This window comes from Barbus barbus, assembly GCF_936440315.1.
Source record: "Barbus barbus genome assembly, chromosome: 4".
NCBI classification, from domain to species: Eukaryota; Metazoa; Chordata; class Actinopteri; order Cypriniformes; family Cyprinidae; genus Barbus; species Barbus barbus.
The window spans coordinates 19,445,363-19,469,857 of NC_136732.1; the positions used below are offsets into that span (position 1 = coordinate 19,445,363).

At 37.2% G+C, this 24,495-nt stretch overlaps 2 protein-coding genes across 2 annotated transcripts; both read right to left on the reverse strand.

Annotated features, from left to right (window-relative positions):
• Window positions 1-9,526: 9,526 nt before the first annotated feature.
• On the reverse strand, window positions 9,527-10,816 carry LOC306868824 (QRFP-like peptide receptor; the record flags this gene model as incomplete). The annotated part of the gene is made up of 1 exon (XM_079415206.1): window positions 9,527-10,816. The coding sequence occupies one exon, from the start codon at window positions 10,814-10,816 to the stop codon at window positions 9,527-9,529; it is 1,290 nt and encodes a 429-aa protein (XP_079271332.1).
• A 7,497-nt stretch (window positions 10,817-18,313) lies between these two features.
• Window positions 18,314-21,489, reverse strand: grifin (galectin-related inter-fiber protein; the record flags this gene model as incomplete). Its single annotated transcript, XM_079414282.1, has 4 exons — window positions 18,314-18,478; window positions 18,593-18,755; window positions 19,713-19,792; window positions 21,478-21,489. 4 exons carry the CDS (start codon window positions 21,487-21,489, stop codon window positions 18,314-18,316), a joined length of 420 nt encoding a protein of 139 aa, XP_079270408.1.
• Between the last annotated feature and the right edge of the window lie 3,006 nt (window positions 21,490-24,495).

A 24,495-nucleotide genomic window follows, 5' to 3' on the forward strand; every position in this document is an offset into this window, starting at 1 on the left:
CTATTGCGACATATCTTCAATTAAAATATGCGCAATTAAATTTGTAAATATTCATAAGCCTGTAGAATAAATTTGCTTGGGATTCTGTTGTCATCAGTTATTCATATATATATATATACATATATATATATATATATATATATATATATATATATGCATATACAGTGCAGATTTTTGCCCCCTTCCTGTTTTTGTTTTTTGCATATTTGTCACACTTAAAAGATTCAGATCATCAAACTAATTTTAATATTACACAAAGGGGAAGTCGTGGCCTAATGGTCAGAGAGTCGGACTCGTTAGCCAAAGGTTGCGCGAGTCTCGGGCCGGCAGGGATTGTAGGTGGGGGAAGTGAATGTCCAGCGCTCTCTCTCCACCCTCAATACCACGACTGAGGTGCCCTTGAGCAAAGCACCGAACCCCCAACTGCTCCCCGGGCGCCGCAGCATAAATGGCTGCCCACTGCTCCGGGTGTATGTTCACGGTGTGTGTGTGTTCACTGCTGTGTGTGTGTGCATGTTGGATGGGTTAAATGCAGAGCACGAATTCCGAGTATGGGTCGCCATACTTGGCAGTATGTCACTTCATAATGCAAGTAAATACAAAATGCAGTTTATAAATTATGATTTCATTTATTAAGGGAAAAAAGCAAGAGCAAAACAAAAAACAAAAGCCACTGCTGACCAAAAAGAACACAAAGGCTCGTCTCACATTTGACAAAACAATATCTTGATTATCCCCAAGACTTTTGGGAAAATACTCTGGTCTGATGAACAAAAGACAAAAGTGATGACAAAAGTTGAACTTTTTGGAAGGTGTGTGTCCCGTTACATCTGGCATGAAACCAACACAAGATTTCATAAAAATAGCATCATACCAACAGTCAAACATGGTGGTGATAGTGTGATGGTCTGGGGCTGCTTTGCAGCTTCAGGACCTGGATGACTTGCCATAATTGATGGAACCATGAATTCTGCACTCTATCAGAAAATCCTGAAGGAGAATGTTCGGCAGTCAGTTTGTGACCTCAAGCGCACTTGGGTTATGCAGCAGGACAATGATCCCAAACACACCAGCAAGTCCACCTCTGAATGGCTCAAGAAAAACAAAATTAATGTTTTGGAGTGGCCAAGTCACAGTCTGGACTTAAATCCAATTGAGATGCTGTGGCAGGGCCTTAAACAGTCCATTCATGCTCGAAAACCCTCCAATGTGGCTAAATTAAAACAATTCTGCAAAGAAGAGTGGGCCAAAATTCCTCCACAGCGATGTGAAAGACTCATTGCCAGTTATCGCAAACACTTGATAGGGTGGCGCAACCAGTTTTTAGATTTAGGGGACAATTACTTTTTCACGTAGGGCCAGGCAGATTTGGACAGCTTTTTTCCCTTAATAAATTATTTCAAAACTGTATTTTTTATTTATTCTGATTATCTTTGTGTAATATTAAAATTTGTTTGATGATCTGAATCTTTTAAGTGTGACAAATATGCAAAAAATTAAATAAAAAAAAACAGGAAGGGGGCAAAAACCTTTTATATATGAAAGACTGTGGCTCTGACTAAAGCTTTCCATACAACCTTCTCTCTGCTCATATTATTTTTCAAAAGATTTTGCACACATTTCCACAAGTTAACGGCAAAAGAGAACCTACAAGGAATATTTCCATCAATGTGGATGTCGCTTACTTCAAGGTTGGACATTTAATAGTGGTGTTGACCTTGTTGTCAGTTTTTTTTTTTTTGAAAGGCCAGATGGCATGTCTCCAGGACATAACCCAGGGAGATGATTGCAGATGTTTACATGCAGCACTCATTCCCTCTCTCTTCTTGATGGAATGCTATCACAGCTGAGGGTAGAGCAAGCCATCACACATCTGCCATGTCACTAAAGTCAGAACTTCTGCCCCTCTGCAGAGGAGGTGATAGCATCACAGAGATGGAGTTGTTGTCACTTTGCTGTCTCCACAGGACATAAGTGTCTTGTAAACATGTTTTTGAAAAGATGTCAGGCTGGGCATATGGTCTGCGGTGCAATGGTTTTCTAAAAAAATGCTGAAACTATGTCTGCAGAAAAGGGGTCAATGACGTTACCCAGATTTAATTTATTGTCCAGATCTGTAGTTTATTCAAAAATACATTAAAATGCATTTTGTAAATGCAATGAATACACCTCTACTATTTTGTATATTTTTTATATGTGAAATTATTTGTTTTTTGGAGCAGTAAAAAAGTTAAAAAAGATGATATCATAATGAAGAAAAAAAACTTCCTACAAGAATAACATTCTTGAAAAGAAAACCTTAATTTGGCATTATTGATTGCCTAAAATTGTGTCGGTCCCCCCTTTTGCTGGAAAAACAGCTTGGATGCATCGAGATATGGACTCCACAAGACCTCTTAACATGTCCTGTGACACCAAGACATTAGCAGCAGATCCTTTAAGTCCTGCAAGTTGCAAGGTGGGACCTCCATGGATTTGTTGGTCCAGCACATGCCACAGATGCTCAACAGGATTGAGATCTGGGGAGTTTGGAGGTCAACGTAACATCTTGTCCTTTTCCCCAAACCATTCCTGAACAGTTTTTGCTGTGTGACAGGTGCATTATCCTGCTGAAAGATGCCATTGCCATCAGAAAACACCATTGCCATGACATGGTCTGAACAATCTTTGAATAGGTGGTACGTGTCAAAGTAACATCCACATGAATGCCAGGACCCAAGGTTTAGAACATTGCCCAGAGCATAACACGGCTTCCGCCTGCCTGTTTTCCTCACTTTTTTCTGTCTTCAGTGCATCCTGCAGCCATCTCTTCCCCAGGTAAATGACGCACATGCACCCATTCACCAGATCTAAAATCAAATGTGATTCATCAGGCCAGGCATTGCTCCATAGTCCAGGTCTGACTCTCACGTGGCCATTGTAGGTGCTTTTGGCAGTAGAAAGCTGGTTCACCGGTTGTCCTTCTTTGCACTACTTTTTGTAGGCACTAACCACTGCATACTAGGAAAACCCACAAAACTCTCTGTTTTGGAGATGCTCTGACCCAACTATTTTGCCCTTGTCAAAGTCACAAGTTTCAAAAATTTACTGTTGGTTTTAATGGCTGATCAGTGTATAAGGACAAAGGATTTTGCTTTTTTTTTTTCATTAATGACCCTGTCATTTATCTTACCTAAAGGTCTTACACTACCTCTAAATGGATTCTACACATGGACCATTTGTGACACATGACATCCTTCTTGGAAACTGTGCAAAGGTTTAATTGGTCGGTTATCATAAAAAACTCATCTAAACATCTAAAAATTTGCACTTAAACTGTATTACGTGATGATTTATCACTCTAGATGTGATTCAGGCTGGAGATTCAAGTCAACTCGGCATCCTTATTGATGATGAAGTCATCTGTCTCCTGACTGCATTCTAATGGGGCGAAAGCCAATCTTAACTATATCCTGCAGCAACCATCCTTGGTATATTTATATTCCCTCTGGTCTTCCCTTTGACATCTTGAGAGAATTTGTGGGCACAAGTTGATGCGGCACAGCTAATGGATCAAAGCAAAGGAGCTCAAGGGATCCACTTCTTGAGTGTTTGTATTAGCCGTGTATAATCCGTGTCCTCTGATGTCACTGATGGATTTGATACGAAATCACTTGCATATAGAGTATCGTGTCCTGTAATTGCATTGGAACACAACATGGGTACTAATGGCCTGTGTGTTGGATATTTTTGAGCTATGCCGTGGTATGGCATTGTTTATGTTGGGAGGAAAAGGTTTTCGGGGGAGGAGGGTGGTCAGAACATCATGAGTGTATTAAAACCATACTCATAGGACATGCTCTCACTCTGCTGAATGGTATCTAGGATTTAAAGATGCTGAAAATTCTGCTTTGCCATCACAGCAATAAATTACATTTTCCAATTATATATTAAGATTAAGTTATTTTAAATTGTACACTGAAAAAATGATGTTACTTTGAAACAATTTTCCACTCAGGAATATCTCAATTTCATAAATAATTACAAAGAACACACTGAATTAAACACAAAATTCTTAAGTAAAATTCTTTAAAAACCTTTAAAAACAAACCAATAATCTGTTTTATTTACAAATGTGAAAAATCTAACTTACAGTATAATAATGTTTAACAATATCACTATTTTTACTGAATTTTAATCAAATAAATTCAGCTTCATTAAGCATAAGAGACTTCCCAAAAACATTAAAGGATCTTACTGACCTTAAACTTTTGAATGGTAGTGTATATAAATTTTTCTGCAGTATTTATCTTTAGTTTTCATATACTATACCCATATTTTTTTTTGTTACAGATTGAAGTTCGTTATTCCTGAATTACATACTAAAGCAATAGTAAGGAGTGGGTTATAACACTATAAACATATTGCACAATAATTTAACTTATCTTGGAGGAACTTTTATTGGTCTTTACAAAGCCCAGTCCTTTGGAATGAATTATTGTAACAACAGCAGGCCAGACTCCATCAGCTAACATCAGTGCACTGATGAGAGCAAATCCCTGCAGCCATGCTCCGACATCTAGTGGAAAACATCCAAGTAGAAGCAGTTGGGAGAATCAACTTCTTAATACACAGTCCTTATTAATACACAAGAGTTTGAAATGATCTGTTCAGTGACAGACCAGAGCCCACTGACATGACAGGAGTTGACCTCCTCAAAGTTGTTTTCACATGCTTTCAAAACTCACACACATTTAGTGTGTTGTATGTGTATATAGTGTGTGTATGGGTGGAGTGGGTTTTAACACTTTTATTTTTAAGTAGATATGTTTATACTTTAAGCAGATTTGACATATAATGTTCTTTGATATAAAGGTTGCAGTGAATGAATTTGAAACGCCTGATTGATTTTTATTTGAGCCAAGACTGGGTGAATGGAATTAGTTGACTGCATAATTGAAAAGAGATAAACAAATTCATGACAGGCTGGGTTGGACAGCATTAGAGACTGGAGGATTTGCTATGTAATTGGCCATTGCACTCTCATAAGACACAACAAACACAGAACAGACCCATCTGATATTTGATATTTATAGCACGGCTCTCTTGATTAATTACTTGATGATCAAACCTGAAGAGGATGTTCTCCAGCATGATTTGAGATGATCCACAGAGCACTGTGAGGTTCAGTGGAAGACCGTCTGAACAAAGAGTAACAATCAGTGTCACATATGCTTCTTTCATGAGTGATCTGGAATATGAAATTCTGAATTAGTTTTATGCCCTAACTATTTCTTCATTTTAAACTTTATTTTTCAATGAAAAAAAAAAAAACACCGGTAAGACTTTCAATAAACCTTTGGCATATTAGTTAAGATTAAAACATAAACATGTACTTTTTGTTTTGTAACTTCATTAAATCCATGACCATTGATTTCAGACTACAAATTTAATTAGTTTGTTTTTGAATTATACTAAAATAAAGCAATTAATTTGTCATATTTAGTTAAGTCTGATGAAAGCAACAATTTTATTCTGAATATTCTTTATGGTAAATATAAAATATCACTTCATACTGAAAGTCTTAGATTGTAAGCTTATAATGCCAGTGCATCTGAGGGATGATAACATCTGCTATCTCTCCAAGACATTTACTGATTCTGTTCTTTTCACTTTTATTCAAGAAGTACTCCTTGTATTTTCTATAACGCCCCGTTCCTGTGAAAGGCATACTACTGAGCTCAGGCTAATAACTACTGCAGTCTGTATCTCTCCTGAACAGAATTATTATTCATCAGCTTCCAATATCTGCTCTCAGTCGCTCATTCTTAAGTGAAATACTTACAGGCTAATCAAGCCCCATTCTGCATATTGAGTGATGTGACAGTTGCTAATCAGAATTAGCATGAATATGAAAGGCAGTGCTAGTGTTGGTGATCACATGTCTGTGGAAGACAAAGATGGAGCTCTTGCTGAGATAAGGATTCATGACTATGAATATTTTAATTAGAATATAATGTCTATATGGCTTCATGTAAACTCTTTTGTTACTGTTATTATAGCGTTCCCACTATGCCATTCAGATTTCCTCGTAGTGATTAATATATATATGTACAACCCGAATTCCGGAAATGCTGGGACGTTTTTTTAAATTTGAAAAAACAAAAAATGAAACTAAAAGGCAAATCACATGAGCCAACATTTTATTCACAATAGAACATAGAGAACATAACAAATGTTTAAACTGAGAAATTTTACACTTTTATTCACTAAATGAGCTCATTTCAAATTTGATGCCTGCCACAGGTCTCAAAAAAGTTGGCACGGGGGCAACAAAGAGCTGAAAAAGCAAGAAATTTTGTAAAGTTTCAGCTGGGAGGACATCTAGCAACTAATTAAGTTAATTGACATCAGGTCTGTAACATGATTAGCTATAAAAGGGATGTCTTAGAGAGGCAGAGTCTCTCAGAAGAAATCTTATCATCTACTGTGCATAACATCATCAAAAGATTCAGAGAAACTGGAGAAATCTCTGTGCGTAAGGGACAAGGTCGAAGACCTTTGTTGGATGCCTGTGGTCTTCAGGCCCTCATACGACACTGCATCACTCATCAGCATGATTCTGTCATTAACATTAATAAATGGGCTCAGGAATACTTCCAGAAATTACTGTCGGTAAACACAATCTGGCGTGCCATCTGCATATGCCAACTTAAGCTCTATAATGCAAAAAGGAAGCCATATGTGAACATGGTCCAGAAGTGCGTCGTGTCCTGTGGGCCAAGGCTCATTTAAAATGGACTGTTTCAAAGTGGAAAAGTGTTCTATGGTCAGACGAGTCCAAATTTGACATTCTTGTTGGAAATTTACTAGGCTAAAGAGGAGGGAGACCTTCTAGCGTGTTATCAGCGTTCAGTTCAAAAGCCAGCATCTCTGATGATATGGGGGTGCATAAGTGCATACAGTAAGGGCAGCTTGCATGTTTTGGAAGGCACTATGAATGCTGAAAGGTATATAAAGGTTTTACAGCAACATATACTCCCTTCCAGACATGTATTTCAGCAGGACAATGCAAAACCACATCCTGCAGCTATTACAACAGCATGGCTTCGTAGTAGAAGAGTCCGGTGCTGAATTGGTCTGCCTGCAGTCCAGATATTTCAGCTATAGAGAACATTTGGTGCATCATTAAACAAAAAATGCATCAAAGACGACCGCAAACTCTTCAGCAGCTGGAAACCTGTATCAGGCAAGAATGGGACCAAATTCCAACACTAAAACTCCAGAAACGCATAACCTCGATGCCCAGATGTCTTCAAACTGTTTTGAAAAGAAGAGGAGCTGCTACACCATGGTAAACATGCCCCCGTCCCAAGTATTTTGAGACCTGTAGCAGGCATCAGGTATATATATATATATATATATATATATTAGAGCTGTCAAATGATTAAATGTGATTAATCGCATCCACCATAAAAGTTTTTTTTTTTTTTTACATAATATGTAATATAGACTTTCTGAGATGACAAACATTTTGATTAAAAAAATTACAAAACAGAATTAATGAATATATATATATCTCTGATTTTATTCACGTTGATTTTTATTGAAGAAGGCATGTAATGATTATTCACAATCAAGCACAGTACATTTAATGACATCGAATTGCAATGAATCTTCACAAGGCATTTAGAACCTTTACATTCTGTCTGACCTTCATTTTTTTCATGCACTCTTGAAACTCTTGAACAAGTAGGAATTTTTTGTGAATGCAAATGCACGTGTATATGATTATAGAGATAGTATGGAAAATTTATTTAAAACACTTTACAATTACTAAAGATTAGTTTTTTAAATTAATTATTATTATTATTATTTTTTGTATCCACAATTTATAACAGGGGTTTTCAAACCTTTTAAGTCAAGGACACCGATATGATAATTGTGAGGGACCCCTTTCCTAAAACATAATGGCATATATTTTATACATATTTACACTGTATGAGAAAAATATAAAATGTGTGAAATAACAGATAATAGAATAATGAATAGAATATGAAATAACTGATTTTTATATTGTTAATGCACTAGAGCCAAAGCAAATGATTAAATATCTAGAAGAAATTTTATTTTCTAACCAATATTAAAATACAATTAGCATTTTTATTTTCTTTTACAGTAGTGCTTTTCACAATAATAATAATAGTAACCATTTTTCTTAGCAGCTTTATACATTAGCTAATTTTGCATTAATAGCTTCAAGTTAAAGGCAATGGTGGCAAAAACCTCTTTAAAAAGATACAAATATAAAGTAGTATATGTAAATTATAAGGAAAGAGAGATGTCCACTTAGTAATAAATACATATTTTTACAAAACTTGCAAATTTGTTTTCACTTAAACTTGGCTGTCAATAGAAAAAAAAATTTGAAAGCAGAATGAAACTAAGAAAATTTGCAATTCAGTAAATGTGTTTAAGATTATTGTCTTAAACATGTTTAATTAATATTATAAATTAAATTATTATAATTAAATTATATCTTTTGTAAAATCTTTTTTTCTGTGGAGCCTTTGTGGGCCCCCCAGTTTGAAAACCCCAGATTTAAAATAAACCACTCTTGCTTTCTGGTGGCAAGCAAAGACCTGTCCATAACAACACAACTGTTCTATAAGAAAATTTGGTCCTATTTTTACATGCGATTTGTCTGTTCAGACCAATGAGTAAAAAAAAAAAAAGAACAGCAGACAGACAAATTCACTAACAGTAGATGGTGCTTATAGAAAAACAGAAATACCTTGGTTTCTTCAGTAAACAAAACAGTGCTGCTCAACTTTCCATTTCTGACACATGAAGAAGAATCAACGTCAAAAATACATATTTTCAAAATGTTCAGATTTTTGTATTCACTATGGTGTTTATCAAACAACACCAAATACAAGAGTACAGAGACAAAAGTAGTAGTTTCAAATAACAGCAGTGGCTTTGGGCATGTGACCAAAAGTGTGAATCTCATTGGTTGGCCAGTTTTCTTCGCTGTCCAACTGAAAAGAGATTAGAACATCTCCCCATAAAAGATTATATCGCATTAACGGCATACAAATGTTAATTTTGGTCTGAACAGCTGTTCATTCAAATTCAAATATTTATCGCACTGAATTTTCGCATGCAAACATTGGTCTTGGTGTGAACAGGCCTTAATTGGGCATTTATGTACAATCGGTGTCAGTGATGTCTATACAGAACTGTCCTTTATTTACAGGAAGTCCCATTTTACATCAAGCAACTTTTATTCATGTACAATATATGCAACGATGAATTTTAACTGGAAAGTTAGTTATGAATACAAACTATGCTGATGTTGCATCCAGTCATCAGAATCACATGTGTTTTGACAATACTACAAAGCAAATGATCAGAGATCGTTCACCCAAAAGTGAACATTCATAAAACCTCTATGACTCTCTTTCTTCTGTAGAACACAAAAGCTGTTTTTGGGTGAACTATCCCTATAAGTGCACTGCATCTTTTTAGGTACTATGCACCCTGACTACAAGTTTGATAACTCAGGATTGGTTGTAGACACCATCTTCTCTGAGAGGCTTTGGAGAGACACCATTTGGCTGTTGTTGGAACACCGATCAGAAAGAGTTTCCACCGACACCTGGCTCACGGCACCCTGTCGCCGGCCAGATTTTTGCTTTTTGAGAGAAATTAAACTGGACAGTTTAAAAGAACTGGAGGATCGAAGGACGGAAAGCATTCTCTGATGATACCTGGACCTGACTGCTCTGGCAGAGCGGTACAAATCACCCAAGAAACAATAGCAGATGGGATTGAGGCTGGAGTTAGTGAGGCCCAGCCACTGCGTGAAAGGACGACTCTGCAGAACCCAGTGAGGTGGATGAATCTCGCAGTCAATCAGGATGTCTGCAACGTAAAGCGGGAGCCAGGAGATGGCGAATAAGAGGACCAAAGTGACCACCACCTTGGCGATCTTCTTGCGCATCTTCAGATGTGAAGCGTGCATGACCTGGCTGTGTGGATCAAAATCATCGAAATGATGAGAAGCCCTCCAGAGCTTCCTTCCCGTCAAAAAGCTGATGATAAGGTTGAAGGTCACGGGGATGCAGTAGAGAGCTACAAAGAGGAGCACGTTGTAGACCTGCTTGAGTCTCGCCTGCGGCCAAAGCTCTCTGCAGATTGGCACGGCGATGTCGATTAAGTGGATCTCATCCAGCTTGATCATAAAGAGTAAAGGTGCGCAAATAGCCGAGGACAGGATCCAAACGCACACGATGGTGATGTAGATCTTCTTCTGGGTGAAGTACGAGAGGGAATTGAGCGGACTGTGAACGCTGTAGTATCGGTTGATGCTGATGACGGTCAGGCTGAGGACACTTGCTGACACGGAGACGGCCTGGATGAAGGGGACGGCCCGACACAGGACGTCTCCGTACACCCATACGGTGTAAATGGTGTGGCCGAGCGTGATGGGCATGCAGATGCAAACCACCATCAGATCACACACTGCCAAGTTGATGAGTAAACTCTGGGTGGCACTGATGCTCTGCATTCTCTTATTCTTCTGGCAGGTGAGCATTCGAATGGCCATGAGATTTCCAATGAAGCCCACCACAAATGATAATGAATACATCACAGTGAGAGCGATAGTGGTGGGCTCTTTGATTGTCAGCAGCAGCAGTCTCTCCAGCTCTCCACTCTGGTGGAGGAAAACATCATTTGCGAAGTCCTCGGCACCGTGGAAAGAGGCGTTCAAGGAGAGCAAGGCATTTGAGAGCAAAAGCTCTTTTTTCAGCAAGCCTGCGGTGAAATTCATATTCCTTTTGTTTCTCGTAAAGGTTCGGGGGATATTTGTGATGTTTTGATATGTGGTAGTTAGAATCCAAAGGCTGCTTCAGACATCCCAGAGTCGATTACTAAAGCTCAAGGCATCTTCATCTTCAGCCAAAACGAGTAAGGTAATGAAATCCATCATTTAGCCAACCGCCCTCTACGGAAACATGACACACATTAGGAGGGAAATTAAATGACAAGATCACAAGAAATCCAATCAATTGCACTGACTAAACTGTAAGCCTTAAAATACAGTGCCTGATTAATGATATCACAAATAACTTTGTCTTTTACATTATATTACATTTTCATTTTTCTCTACAATCTTCTTATTTGTCATCCTAGATTACATTGTGAATTATGCAAACCACAATAGCCTAAGTCAGCTGCTTAGCAGGATAAATTGTGTGTGATATATGATGGTTCTTAAGGGCACCATTTTGCAAAATTACTCTAATTTCAGACAGTTTTGAGCTACATTTGTAACCAACAAACAAAACCACTAGAGAAAACAGGCATTTGTGTTATTGTACTTCAGAAATAATTCAAATAAACTCTCAGCACAGGCTAGAACTGATTAACAATAATAAATATGACATATCTCTGTCTTTTAATGTTGCATGCTTATTTTTCTTCAAAATCCAGCAAGATTAAACTGAGCCTATACGCAAACTATTAGGAACGAATGATCTGGAGCCGCAATAAATCTCTAAATCTAGCTGCTTAAACAGAATAAATTGCGTGTATTACATACTGTGTCGAAAATCCAGCAGTTTTTAAGCAAATTTTCCCCTGTTTGTCTTCGTAAGTTAAGTCACTTTCTCTTTATTTACTTCTGTCATGCATTAGAGTAATTATTGAATGCACAATATAGCATAAACTGCATCAAAATGAATGAATTTGAGAAATATTAATACACACCGGCGATATGTGCGCAGTAGCAGGTGCGAGCGCGTGATGAGTAGTCAGAGGAAGGACTGGGTTCAACGTGGATTCAGCTCCAGTTGATGGGAAGAAATGAGCGTCTGTGGATGCGGCACACACGACTCTCTGCAGGCGGAGCTGCTGCGTGTCTCTGATGTGATAGGAGCAGTTTTCTCATTCACCTCATCGCTCCGCACACACCGAGGTCTATTGGCTGTGTAATTAAAGCGGCACTCACCATGTTTTGCTAATTTAAAAAGTTGTACACATAACCAAAGGAACAGCACTTTTAATAGGTTTTTGCATATTCGCATGAGATGAAGACTACAAAAACATTTTTGTTAAAGAAAAATCGTTGTTGTTTTTTTTGTTGTTGTTTTTTTTTACATGGAGCGGATCGCAACATCATGGGTGCCTCCGTGAGATCACATGACCAGCTGCTTCATTCAATTATATAATAATAATAATTAGTATATATTAGTATATATACACACAAACATACAGTATATATTTAGAAAATATTTACATGTACATTTATATTCTTATATTTTATATTATATATAAATATATTTAATATATAAACATAACATAGTTTTCTTAAATATATACATGCATGTGTTTGTATTTATATAGGCTATACATAATAAATATACACAGTACACACATATATTGTGTAAACAAAAACTTTTATTTTGGAAGTGATTAATCGTTTGACAGCACTAATAATAATACAGAGTGTCTATTTACACTAAGTGCAAATAGCCTGCCTTGTTGGCAAAAGCTATTAACACTAACTCCGCCTACTAACGTGTGATTGCATTAATAAAAGACACACATTTAACATCACTTTCAGTGGTATAGGTGGTAAAACACATGCTTTTTGATGTGATCGACCCGAGTTCGAATCTGTCTTTTGCCGAACTTTTTTCTCCCTTTTCAAATCTCATATCACATCAGAAAGGCATTTATTTTCAATAAAAATGAAGGAAATAATCAAAAAGTTGTAAATTAAAGTATCCGGTAGGGTTAGGGTAGGTGTAGGGAGGGCTTTATCCCTTGTCAAAAAATCCTAAAGGATTCCAATAGGAAAATTGTACAGGATTCTAATTGGAATTTCTATCGTATTTTGGAACCATTCCTATAGGATTCCGATAGGAATAGTCCTATAGGACAAGACATAAAAATCCTGTAGGATCATTCCTATAGGATTTTATAAAATTATTATTCTAAAGGCGCACTTTTCCACTGCATTTGTTTTACTAACAAATAGTACTTGCAGTTTGCTTAAATTCACCCTGATGTAGACATTGTTCATTGTATGTTGCAAAACCTGCAGTAACATTGTAAACAACATGGGAGGTGATTTGTGCAGCACAGCATTAGTGCCAAAACATTTCTAAGGCACTGATAATTGATTGATGACACACACACACACACACACACACACACATACAGCACTTGCATCCTCCAATGCAAATATCCACTAGACCAGTTCTAGACTCGGGGAAAGAATTGGGGAGGAAGATATAAAGCTTATACCAGGAGACCAGAGGTTGAATATAAAAAATAACACTTTACTGTACCAACAACAATAATAATAACTAGATAAAAAAGTTCGTCAAGACAAACTTTAGGTTGGCTTGAGAAAGCCTAGCCTTAAAGTTTAAAAGTTTAAAAGCAGTTGTAAAAGCTTGAAGTTTGAAAATGTAGATGGATGGATTACATAGATATTGTTGCTAGCATGTTTTTAGCATGATTAGCAAGTCACTAGCAAGATACTAGCATGTCACTAGCATGATTAGCATGTTGCTAGCATGATAAACAAGTGACTAACATGTTGTTAGCATGACTAGCAAGTGACTAGCATGTTGCTAGCATGTTTCTAGCATGATTAGCAAGTGACTAGCAGGTTGCTAGCATGATTAGCATGTTGCTAGCATGATTTGCAAGCTTCTAGCATATTGTTAGTATGTTTCTAGCATGATTAGCATGTCGCTAGGATAGATAGATAGATTTATTAGAAATAAGCATGTTATATGCATATGCAGGTTGGTAGCATGATTAGCAAGTGACTAGCATGTTGCTAGCATGTTTCTAGCATGATTAACAAGTGACTAGCATGTTGTTAGCATGACTAGCAAGTGACTAGCATGATTTGCAAGCTTCTAGCATATTGTTAGTATGTTTCTAGCATGATTAGCATGTCACTAGGATAGATAGATAGATAGATTAATTAGAAATAAGCATGTTATATGCATATGCAGGTGAGTAGCATGTTGTTAGCATGACTAGCAAGTGACTAGCATGTCGCTGGCATGTTTCTAACATGATTAGCAAGTCACTAGCATGTTTCTAGCATGATTAGCAAGTCACTAGCATGTTGCTAGCATGTTTCTACCATGATTAGCAAGTCACTAACATGTTTCTAGCATGATTAGCAAGTCACTAGCATGTTGCTAGTATGTTTCTAGCATGATTAACAAGTTACTAGCATGTCGCTAGCATGTTTCTAGCATGATTAGCAAGTTACTAGCATGTTTCTAGCATGATTAGCAAGTGACTAGCAGGTTGCTAGCATGATTAGCATGTTGCTAGCATGATTTGCAAGCTTCTAGCATATTGTTAGTATGTTTCTAGCATGATTAGCATGTCGCTAGGATAGATAGATAGATTAATTAGAAATAAGCATGTTATATGCATATGCAGGTTGGTAGCATGATTAGCAAGTGACTAGCATGTTGCTAGCATGTTTCTAGCATTGATTAACAAGTGACTAGCATGTCGCTGGCATGTTTCTAGCGTGATTAGCAAGTCACTAGCATGTTTCTAGCATGATTAGCAAGTCACTAGCATGTCACTAGCATGTTTCTAGCATGATTAGCAAGTTACTGGCATGTCACTAGCATGTTTCTAGCATGATTAGCAAATGACTAGCAGGTTGCTAGCATGATTAGCATGTTGCTAGCATGATTTGCAAGCTTCTAGCATATTGTTAGTATGTTTCTAGCATGATTAGCATGTCGCTAGGATAGATAGATTAATTAGAAATATTAGATAGATGAGTTTGAATGAGTTTGAATGGATTAGAAATAGTACATAGAAGGGAAGTCTGATTGAGTCTAATGGGCTTCAGTTTGAATTTTGACAGTTGGAGTTTGAATAGTCTTGGCTCATCTGAACATTCCATGAATGTAAGTCTATGGGATTTTTATGATTTTTATGAAAACTATAAGTCGGATCAGTTAGAAAAGATATAGCACACTAAGTGAGACCAGTCTGAAGAGCTGGGCTGAGTTTGGTGGTTCTAGCTTGAAAGCTCTAGGAGGAGATGCGTTCAAAAATTTGGCTAAGAAGAATAATAATAAGCTTAAGTAGAAGATCAGTTTTCTTTCTCAAGCCAACCTAATAATAGCAAATACAATCACATCACAAAACAGAGCAATAAAACATCAAACAGTCAATATAATTTGATATCGTAAATCAGTTTGATTTCCCTTTGAGGTGTATAATACTGTTCATTCCAGATTGGTGGAGTGTTGCAGATGTTGGTCCTTCTGTAGATTTCTCCTATATCTCCACATATGATCATGGAGCTCAACTAGAATGAGCATCAGGTTTTTCGTCACCACTCTAACCAAAGCCCTTCTCCGTCAATTGTTCAGTTTGGCAAGGAGGCCATCTCTAAGAAGAATCCTGGTTGTTCCAAACATCTTCCATTAAGGTTAACAGAGACTACATGTTTCTGTGACCCTTCAATGAAGCTTTTTTCTGAACTCTTCCCCAGATGTGTGGCTTGACGCAAACCTGTTTCTGAGCTCTACAGACTGTTCTTTTGACACCAGGGCTTGGTTTTTGCTCTGATATGCATTATCAGCTGTTGGACCTTTTATTACGACGTATGTGCCTTTCCAAATCATACCCATTCAATTGAATTTGCCTCAGGTTACCTTCACTCAAAGGCTAGTAACACCTACAAGCAATATGAATGCTCCTGAGCTAAATTCCAGCTGTCCCAGATAAGGGTATGAGTACTTATGCAATGGAATCATTTAAGTTTTTTATTTTAAATAAATTTGCAAAGATGTTAAAAACCTTTTTTTTTTTTTTTTGCTTTACCATTATAGTGTATGGAGTGTAGATTGATGTGGAAAAAAGTAATTTAAAGCAGTTTAACATAAGGCCGCACCATAAAACTTGAAAAAAATGAAGGGGTATGAATACTTTCGCAAGGCACTGTAAGATCTTACAGGACAAATTGAATTTCCATTTAAAAATCACAATGTCCAATTATGATACAAATCAATAAAAGATCCTATAGGAAAAATTTTAATCCCATTAAATAAAACACAATGTCCAATAAGATTCTAAGCATCAAATAAAATCCTACAGGACATAGTAAAATGCCATGAAAATCAATTAGAATGTCAGGACAAAGTGAAATTCCATTAAAATGAATCAGAATGTTGAATAGGATTCTAAGAAGCCAGTAAGATCCTAAAGGATAAACTGAAATTCCAATAGGATTTTTTGACAAGGGATTGTCCCAATAAGGTGGCATCCATTTAATAATCTGAATTAAAACTATAATTTACACTCAATACGTTATTATTGCGTACTGTTTTATAATGTACTACAATACTGAGGTGCAGATAATTGCCACTATTTGCAATAAGTATTATAAATAGTCGAAAATCTTGCTATTTTAACAGTGTAAATAGAATATATAGCTATTTGCACTTAGTGTAAATAGCATCTATTGCTAAAAAATATGGTATTTGCACTTAGTGCAAATAGCCGCTGCCATAATAATGTGATAGAACAAAAAGCACATGCGCACAAATGTCTAAAAACAAAACAAACAAGCCCACCAAACAGTTTGATCAATGGAGCTCGAGTCAATAGCGTAGTCCAGAGTGATGGTATTGATCAGCACGTGTGTGATCCACCGGTCCAAACTTAATGAGTATGAGTGGAAAAAAAATGTCCACACAAGCAAACCCTGCTTTGAAGACATTAAACAAACTGTGACAACACTCTGCTTGTAAGCCACAAAATGCTGCACCACCAAGCAAATGCAGTCACAGCCTCAGATCGAGACACTTATTTTTACTTGATATTGCGCTGGTAAGGCTTATTTTTTAAAGTTCATTATAGGCACAGCTTAAAGTCCCTAACCCTAACTGCATAAATGCTATCGAAGAAAGTTTACTTTACATAGACATTTACTTTCTCACATTGTGTGGGGTAAGTTGCCACAATGGGAGCCTGCAATTAAACATTCTATTATCAGCTGTTTTTAGGCTGTAATATTATATGATGTGATGCCCTTATGATGTCATGCACTTTGTTTGAGCTATATTTAGCCTGCCTGTCGCTGTAAGGCTACACATCAGCACTCTCACCAGTCTTTGACCTCATCAAAAATGAGAACACACTGCATTATCATTGATTAAAGAAAGATTTGTGACCACTTATCACTGTATACTACTGCTCAAAGTTTGGGGTCAATAAGATTTATTTCCCTTTTCTTTTATTTAGCAAGGATGCATTAAACTAATCAAAACTGGAAGTACAAAAGATCTCTTTTTTAACTTTTTATTCATTAGTTAAAATCAACATATATTTCAACATATTTCAATGTTAATAATAATAAGAAATGTTTTGTGAGCAGCAAATCAGCATATATGAATGATTTCTGATGAGTCATGTGGCACTGAAGACTGGTGTATGCTGAAAGTCAGCTTTGTCGTCATATGAATAAATAGCATTTCAAAATACATTCAAATAAAAAGTTATTTTAAATTAATAATACTTCACAATTTTACTGTCTTTTTGATCAAATAGACCCTCAATCCATATATTTTGAACAGTAAAGTATAAAGTATGTATAAAAAGGAATATATTTATTGACTTATATAGAGAGAAAGTTTAGAATGTATTTATTTTTATTCATTATAAGCATGTTTTATATTGGAAAACTGGTTTAATATTAAGAGTTTTATGTCAGTTTCTCTAATTATCATGTGTACTTTGTATCATTTTAAACTTTATTGCTACAGTAAAATGCTTATGTACAAAGACAAAGTAAAACATATTTTGAGTTCTTTGAGAATACATGATGTCACAGTAGAACAAGGCTATTGGTGTTTTGTTGTTTGTCAATGAAATGTAAATTCATATCATATGTATTAATAAAGTATATTTATTTGTGTAAGCATATTTTAGTATTGATTTCTTCAGATGTTTCATCATAAGCAGACCCAGATGGATCTGAGAATCTATTTTTGACATTGATTTTGTGGAAAAACACATTCTGAGTCACCCAGATGAGTCCGTGAGGAATCTTTTCAAACTTTCCATGTATTCACAAATTCATATGAACATGGAGTTCAGGTAAGGCATGCCAATGCCAATAATCACACCTTTACAGAGGATAATTAACCCAAGATGATGATTATGAGTATTGTGTAAACAGAAATGCAAAAAACAATAATCCACCATAAACAAACACAAGGCTCGCTCCAAATGAATCATCTGTTTGGATTATGCCCACCATTTAGTAAAAATGTTTTTTGGTGATCTCTAAAGAGGAGACATTGACATCATTCACCACTTGAACTTTTGTGATGGTCTTCAGGTCTTCCACACGGTGTTTATACTGCATCACCTTGGTTTCGTCAATGTAAACATGGAAGTTTTCATCGTCAGAGTAAATTTCAATCTGTTGAGAGACAAGAAGTCAATGCTGATTAAATCATCCTCACTCATAATCAAACATAATTCCTGCTGCTCATGATACTTTGTCAATAAAAATGTGCTCGTTATGCTTGATCACCTGGAAAGGCTCTTCTATCCCGAGGGGAAAGCTACTGCACCTCTCCTCCTGCCCCCAGTGGTTGGCCATATAGGAGTTGCAGATGATATCCGACTCACTGAAGCGTGGGTTGAAATGGAAGGCTATTCTGTCATCGCGGTCACACAGGAAATTGATCTCAAACCTTGAGGACAGAGAAAGACACACACTTTAATAAACAAATCATTTTGGCCAATTCTGAACCTGAGACTGCTGCTTGAAGGGCTATCATTGCGCTAAGATGAGGCACTTGCGTTTGAGCGTTTCTCCATCACACTCCTACAAGTGAATGCTAAACGAGAAATGATGGGCGAAAATCATGTTTGACCCAGATTATATTTTAGCTTGTATGTTTCTATATAGGAATAATAATTGAACTACATCTGATTGGATCCCAGGAGAAATCTCTTCCATTTGGTGTTATGAATAAAATAGCATATACATTAATTGCTGCATGTGCTTGTCTCATATGATTGTCACATTATGATTGTCATGTATACTTCTCTTTAATTACAGCTGTGGAGTTGGTTTCATTGCAGTTATTCTTTATTAAGAACCTGATGAATGAGTAATTAATCAGTATGAGTTATTCATACTCAGAGTTTCTGTGTTCAATTTGATTATTTTGCAGACATTTTGGGAAAGTTTCTGAATGTTCTCTAAACAAGTGGTCTTCAACTGGAGACCCACTGTCCTGCAGAGTTTAGCTCCAACCCTAATCAAACACACATGAACCAGCTAATTAAGGTCTTCAGGATTGTTGGAAAATCAAAGATAAGTTTGATGAAGCAAGCTGGAAATAAACTTTGGAGGACAGTGGGTTTCCAGGTGCAGAGTTGAAGACCTAGGCTCCAAACCACCCAAAACTATTTAGTAGTAATGTCTAGACAAACATTAAACTAAAATATTTCCACAAAACTTTCTATAAATAATGTACAATTTTTTTTGTGCTAAATTTTCATAATGTTATCAAAAACCAGATAGCTTTGAACAAATATTCTATTTACATTGCTGGGAAAGTGTTTGTTCAACTTTGAGAGAAGCTTGCCAGAACGTTAGTTGAGAATGTTCCCTGTTAGCTGGAGAGGGATTGAAGACTTACTTGCTGGCTTTTGCTGGGGTCTCTCCTTTCAGGATGACACTCCATCCTGGACATAGACCATCAGGACAGGATGCCTCAAACTGATTCAAAACATTAAAAAATAACAAGCATCATCACTTTCACGGAATAGAAGAGAGTACTTTTAGAGACAATACTGATAACTAGAGGCTAATATAATTAATGTCAGCATATAATTTATACATACACAAATACAAATTACAATATATATATATATATATATACACAAACATTGACTTGGCTGTTGGTAGATTCTGGAACTGACACAAGTGGAAGCCAATGCTGATAATGTCCAGATGACCAAATATCAGCAGATATACAGTATAAGTCTAGCATTGATCTATCACTAATGTAGAGTATTTACGGTTCAGGGTGCTTAGGAGCTATAATTATCCAATTACCAAAGGCTTCCTTTCAGGAATCTCATCTCCAACTTCATCATGAATTAATAGACCTTTGTTTTACTGCATCGCTATCACCGTTTAAGAAAGAAATGAAGACGTTAAAGTAATATTCTGTAGCCTGAAGCTATCTATGACATTAATAATCAAGCAAGCAGTAGTTTTTCATGCAGATAGCTTGCAAGGATTGTAAGTAACTGATCCCGTCCTTCACTGTTGAATGAAATCCCATCATTTTTTTTGCCGTGCTAGGCATAAAAAATAATTGCAAAATCCCAGTTTGAAAATGCAAAATATATGAAGCACAAACAATAAAAAAATCAATACAAATTGTTGTTTTAAAGACTATCTGAAATCTATAACCCTCCTTCGTTAGAACAATGTGCTATTAGTATTTGCTTCTCTAATGTTTTTCTAATGAAAGCAGTTTAGATATCGAATAAACGTATGAAAATACTTTGCTAGCTGGCAAAATTTAGGCAGACATAGAAAATTGAACTCAGCAATGACTGGAAGTACATTAGAGGATGACGTTCGTTTGAGCAGAGGTGAGACGTTGCCTACATCCGCATTATCAGTTCAGCTCCATTGGCCAGCACCTGTTTTATCTGAGACATTCATGTGCTTCTATGCTGTGCCGCATGCTCTGTTATCTGGATTATGAGCCACTTTCATAGAGCTTGGAGCCACAGGGCGAGGACTGTTTGAGTAACCGAGGGGAATTGCAAAACTCGTCACGCTTCCTGTGCTCATCACTGCTAGGCGTCAGACTCCGGTTACTGCTTGCACAGATATGCGTGAGATTTCATGCAGCGTATATGAACATATATGGCAAGCAGCAACCAGTATCTGTGAACTAGAAAAGTGCAGATGTGGAACCTTACCAAAAATCACTGGTTGTTTATAAAAGCCTCTCAATGACACTGGAAAGGAAAGCAAGTTAATTTCTGTATAGTTTTACAGGTAGTGTTCTTTGGATCAAAACTGAGCCTGTTTTAATGCCCCCATTACTTTAAGTGCAGCCACATTGAAAATAATTAAAGCATCATTAGTTTAGCTTGCAGAGAGAGAACGAGAGAGAGAGTGATGAGCTATGCAGAAGAGTTGAGAGTCACACTACCATCTTAGAGGAGAAGAAGGTATGCATTTTAAATCAAATATTGAATTCTTAAAATTAAGGACCTATGCCAGACCACAATCTGCTTTAATCAAATCAGCAACTTTCCATTTATGTGCTCAAGCTCATTTTAGCATCACTAAATCTGGAAATACTTAGCTGTTACTCAACACAATAAGCAAATTTGACCTCATTCTGTTCGCAGGCTAGCAGACGGTTTGTTCCTTACCTGTAATGCCATCTTGTCCGCAGGGCCGTCTATTGATCAGCTTCCAGCTGGATGTGTTTTGGCAGTGAGGGGTCATTTAAAGAGAGGGCAACACCACGTGAGGGTAAGCTTAGCAGGATCAAGGCTGCAAAATGGGCTTTTGTGTGTGGCAGGTTCATGCATAGAAAAAAATGTAGTGTAGAAATACAATGCAATACAATAGCTTTGCCTTAGGCCACATGGGAGGCTTGTGACAGGCAACCACAAATAACATTAGGTCAGAATCACCGGCTAAACATTTCAGGTGCTTCACCAGTTGCATAACCACAATTGCAGATATAATGGAAACCGTATATGGAAATAATGATGTGGTTAATGATCCATCGCTCATTATGCAACACAAAACATCACTATTGAAATGAATCACGGGATTTGTTTTTCAGCCAATGGAGTGTATACATTATCTGGGGGAAGATAATGTGATTTTGATGGCCGTATTTCAGCCGCCCGGGACTCCTGTAGGAGCTGGCGGAGAGGAATTGTTGACATCAGCAATGAGCGAGAGGTGCCATGTGACGTTTTGCAATGTTTTTTCTGTAGCGGTGAATGACTGGCTGTTGATACTGGGGATTAAACAACTATCCATGTGGGTGTCTGTTTGGGCTGCCAGCAAATCTGCCAGCCCTCAGGAATTTCCTGTCTGCATTTAGTCACAATGGCTCGCTAAAGCTCATCAGGGCCGAATGTATGTCCCTGCTTACAGCTGCAGAATACTCTGAATTTCTATACCACCTAGGCCTTAACAATACTTGAAGTTCATGAATAAAATATCATGGTCTTGTGCACAATATCACTCAAACTTTGCACCAAAGCAAGTAACAAAATCAAACAGTTCTTCTATTATCCACTCTACACTCTGCCAGTGATCGTTTATAGTTTGTATAGTTCAGTGTGTGTGTGTCTTTACACACATGGCCCCTGGCTCTGGATTCTCATCAGTTGACCAGGCGGTTACATGGCCGGGGGTCCCACCCTAAACGCCCTCCTCCACCACTGAGATAGTAGGGAAGGACACAGCGGCATTCTGATCACAGCGCGCTGTCATCTTCATGCATGCCAGGGGCTCCATCCTGCTAGATTACATCTCATATGAGGCTGTGAGGTGCCTCTTGGGTACCACAAGCCCAGACACACAGTGACAACAAATGGCTTGGAACTGGGTGGGGGTCTAAACAGAATGCTAATATGAACTATCAACCACATCACACAAACAAAGTGTTGTGACACATCGTGTTGCTTCTAATGTCGATGCTGTAGTGATATCAGCCACTCTCTGGTGAAGCCTGCTTCAGGCTTGTAGGAATCTTGAAATTAAGTATGTGAGTCTTTTTGATATATATTCACATTTACATAGAACGATAGAACACTAGATAGATAGACAGACAGACAGACAGACAGACAGACAGACAGACAGAGATGGACGGACGGACGGACAGACATATAGGTAGATAGGTAGGTAGGTAGGTAGAAAAGGCCCAGATGTCAGGAACACAGATACCAGTTCAGTCTAGGCAGCACCACCCTAGAACACACGATGCAGTACACTTACCTCGGCCTGATCATCACTGCATCGGGAAGTTTCAGTATGGCAGTGAATGCTCTCAAAGATAAAGCTCAAAGAGCTCTATACGCAATTAAGAAAAAATTCCAAAATATTGAAATACCACTTCCACTTTGGTGTAAAATTTTTGATAGTGTAATTCAGCCCATAGTGCTGTATGGAAGTGAGGTTTGGGGTATCACTCAGTGATCAGAGCTACACTAGATGGAACAGACATCCGTCGGAAGCCCTACACACAGAATTCTGCAAAATGATTATAAAATTACAAAGGAGAACACCCAATAATGCAGGGCAGAATTAGACCTTTTCCCATTGATTATAAATATACAAAAAAGATCGCTCAAATTCTGGATGCATCTAAAATCAAGTCCCATAGAATCGCTACATTTTAAAGCACTACAAACCCAAGAACTGAACCCTGAAAAGAGTCCACTCAGTCAGCTGGTTCTGAGACTTACTAACCTGACTAACTCTACTAATACTAACCAGTCTCAGACCAGCACTGCTTCTCACCAAAACACAAAGTAAATTACAACTCTATCAAACTATAAAATTAAAATATGAATTAGAAAAATATCTCCAGAGTGTCAAAGACACAAAGCAGAGACAGATCCTGACCAAGTACAGGCTCAGTGAGCACAGACTAGCCATTGAGACTGGCAGACACAAAAAGAGCTGGTTACCCAAAGCGTGTGTATTATGTCTGACCTCAGTGTGTTTCCCTACTGTCTCCCACAGTTACCCTCAGTCTGTGTGCGTTTATATGTTAAACACTGTGGTATGAAATGTTCACACAAGTTCTTACTTGTTACACTGTTTATTTAAGTTTATATTGTTATAATGTTTTTATTCTATTATTTTGATATTTTCATTGTTATTGAAAATTAGAGGAAAATTTCATTATATTTCTCTATATATATTTCAAGCTTTGGCAATATTGTATTTTTTACAGTCATGCCAAAAAAGAAATATTGAATTGATAGATAGATAGATAGATAGATAGATAGATAGATAGATAGATAGATAGATAGATAGATAGATAGATAGATAGTGTATTTCTAAAACACAGTTGAAGGTGTTACAAAGTGCATATTTGAATTCACACATGCATGAATGCACTGGGTCAAGGAGTGTGAAATGAATTGTTCAGTGGGGTAATATGGTGGAGGTTAGGGGTAAGGTTGTACTGTCTGATGCAGTGAGAACGAAAAAATCCACTATATCGCTTTTTAAAACAGCATTATTTATAAAACATATGGTTTAATTTGGTAAATGTAGCATGTTTCATGACCTCTGTATGTTCTCATCAAAGTCTGTGTCAAGTATTTGTGTTGGCTGCATGTGCTCATACTGTAAACTTTCTCATCAGAGAAAATCACTTGTGGACACATCAGCATGGGCTGAAATTTCATTCTCCA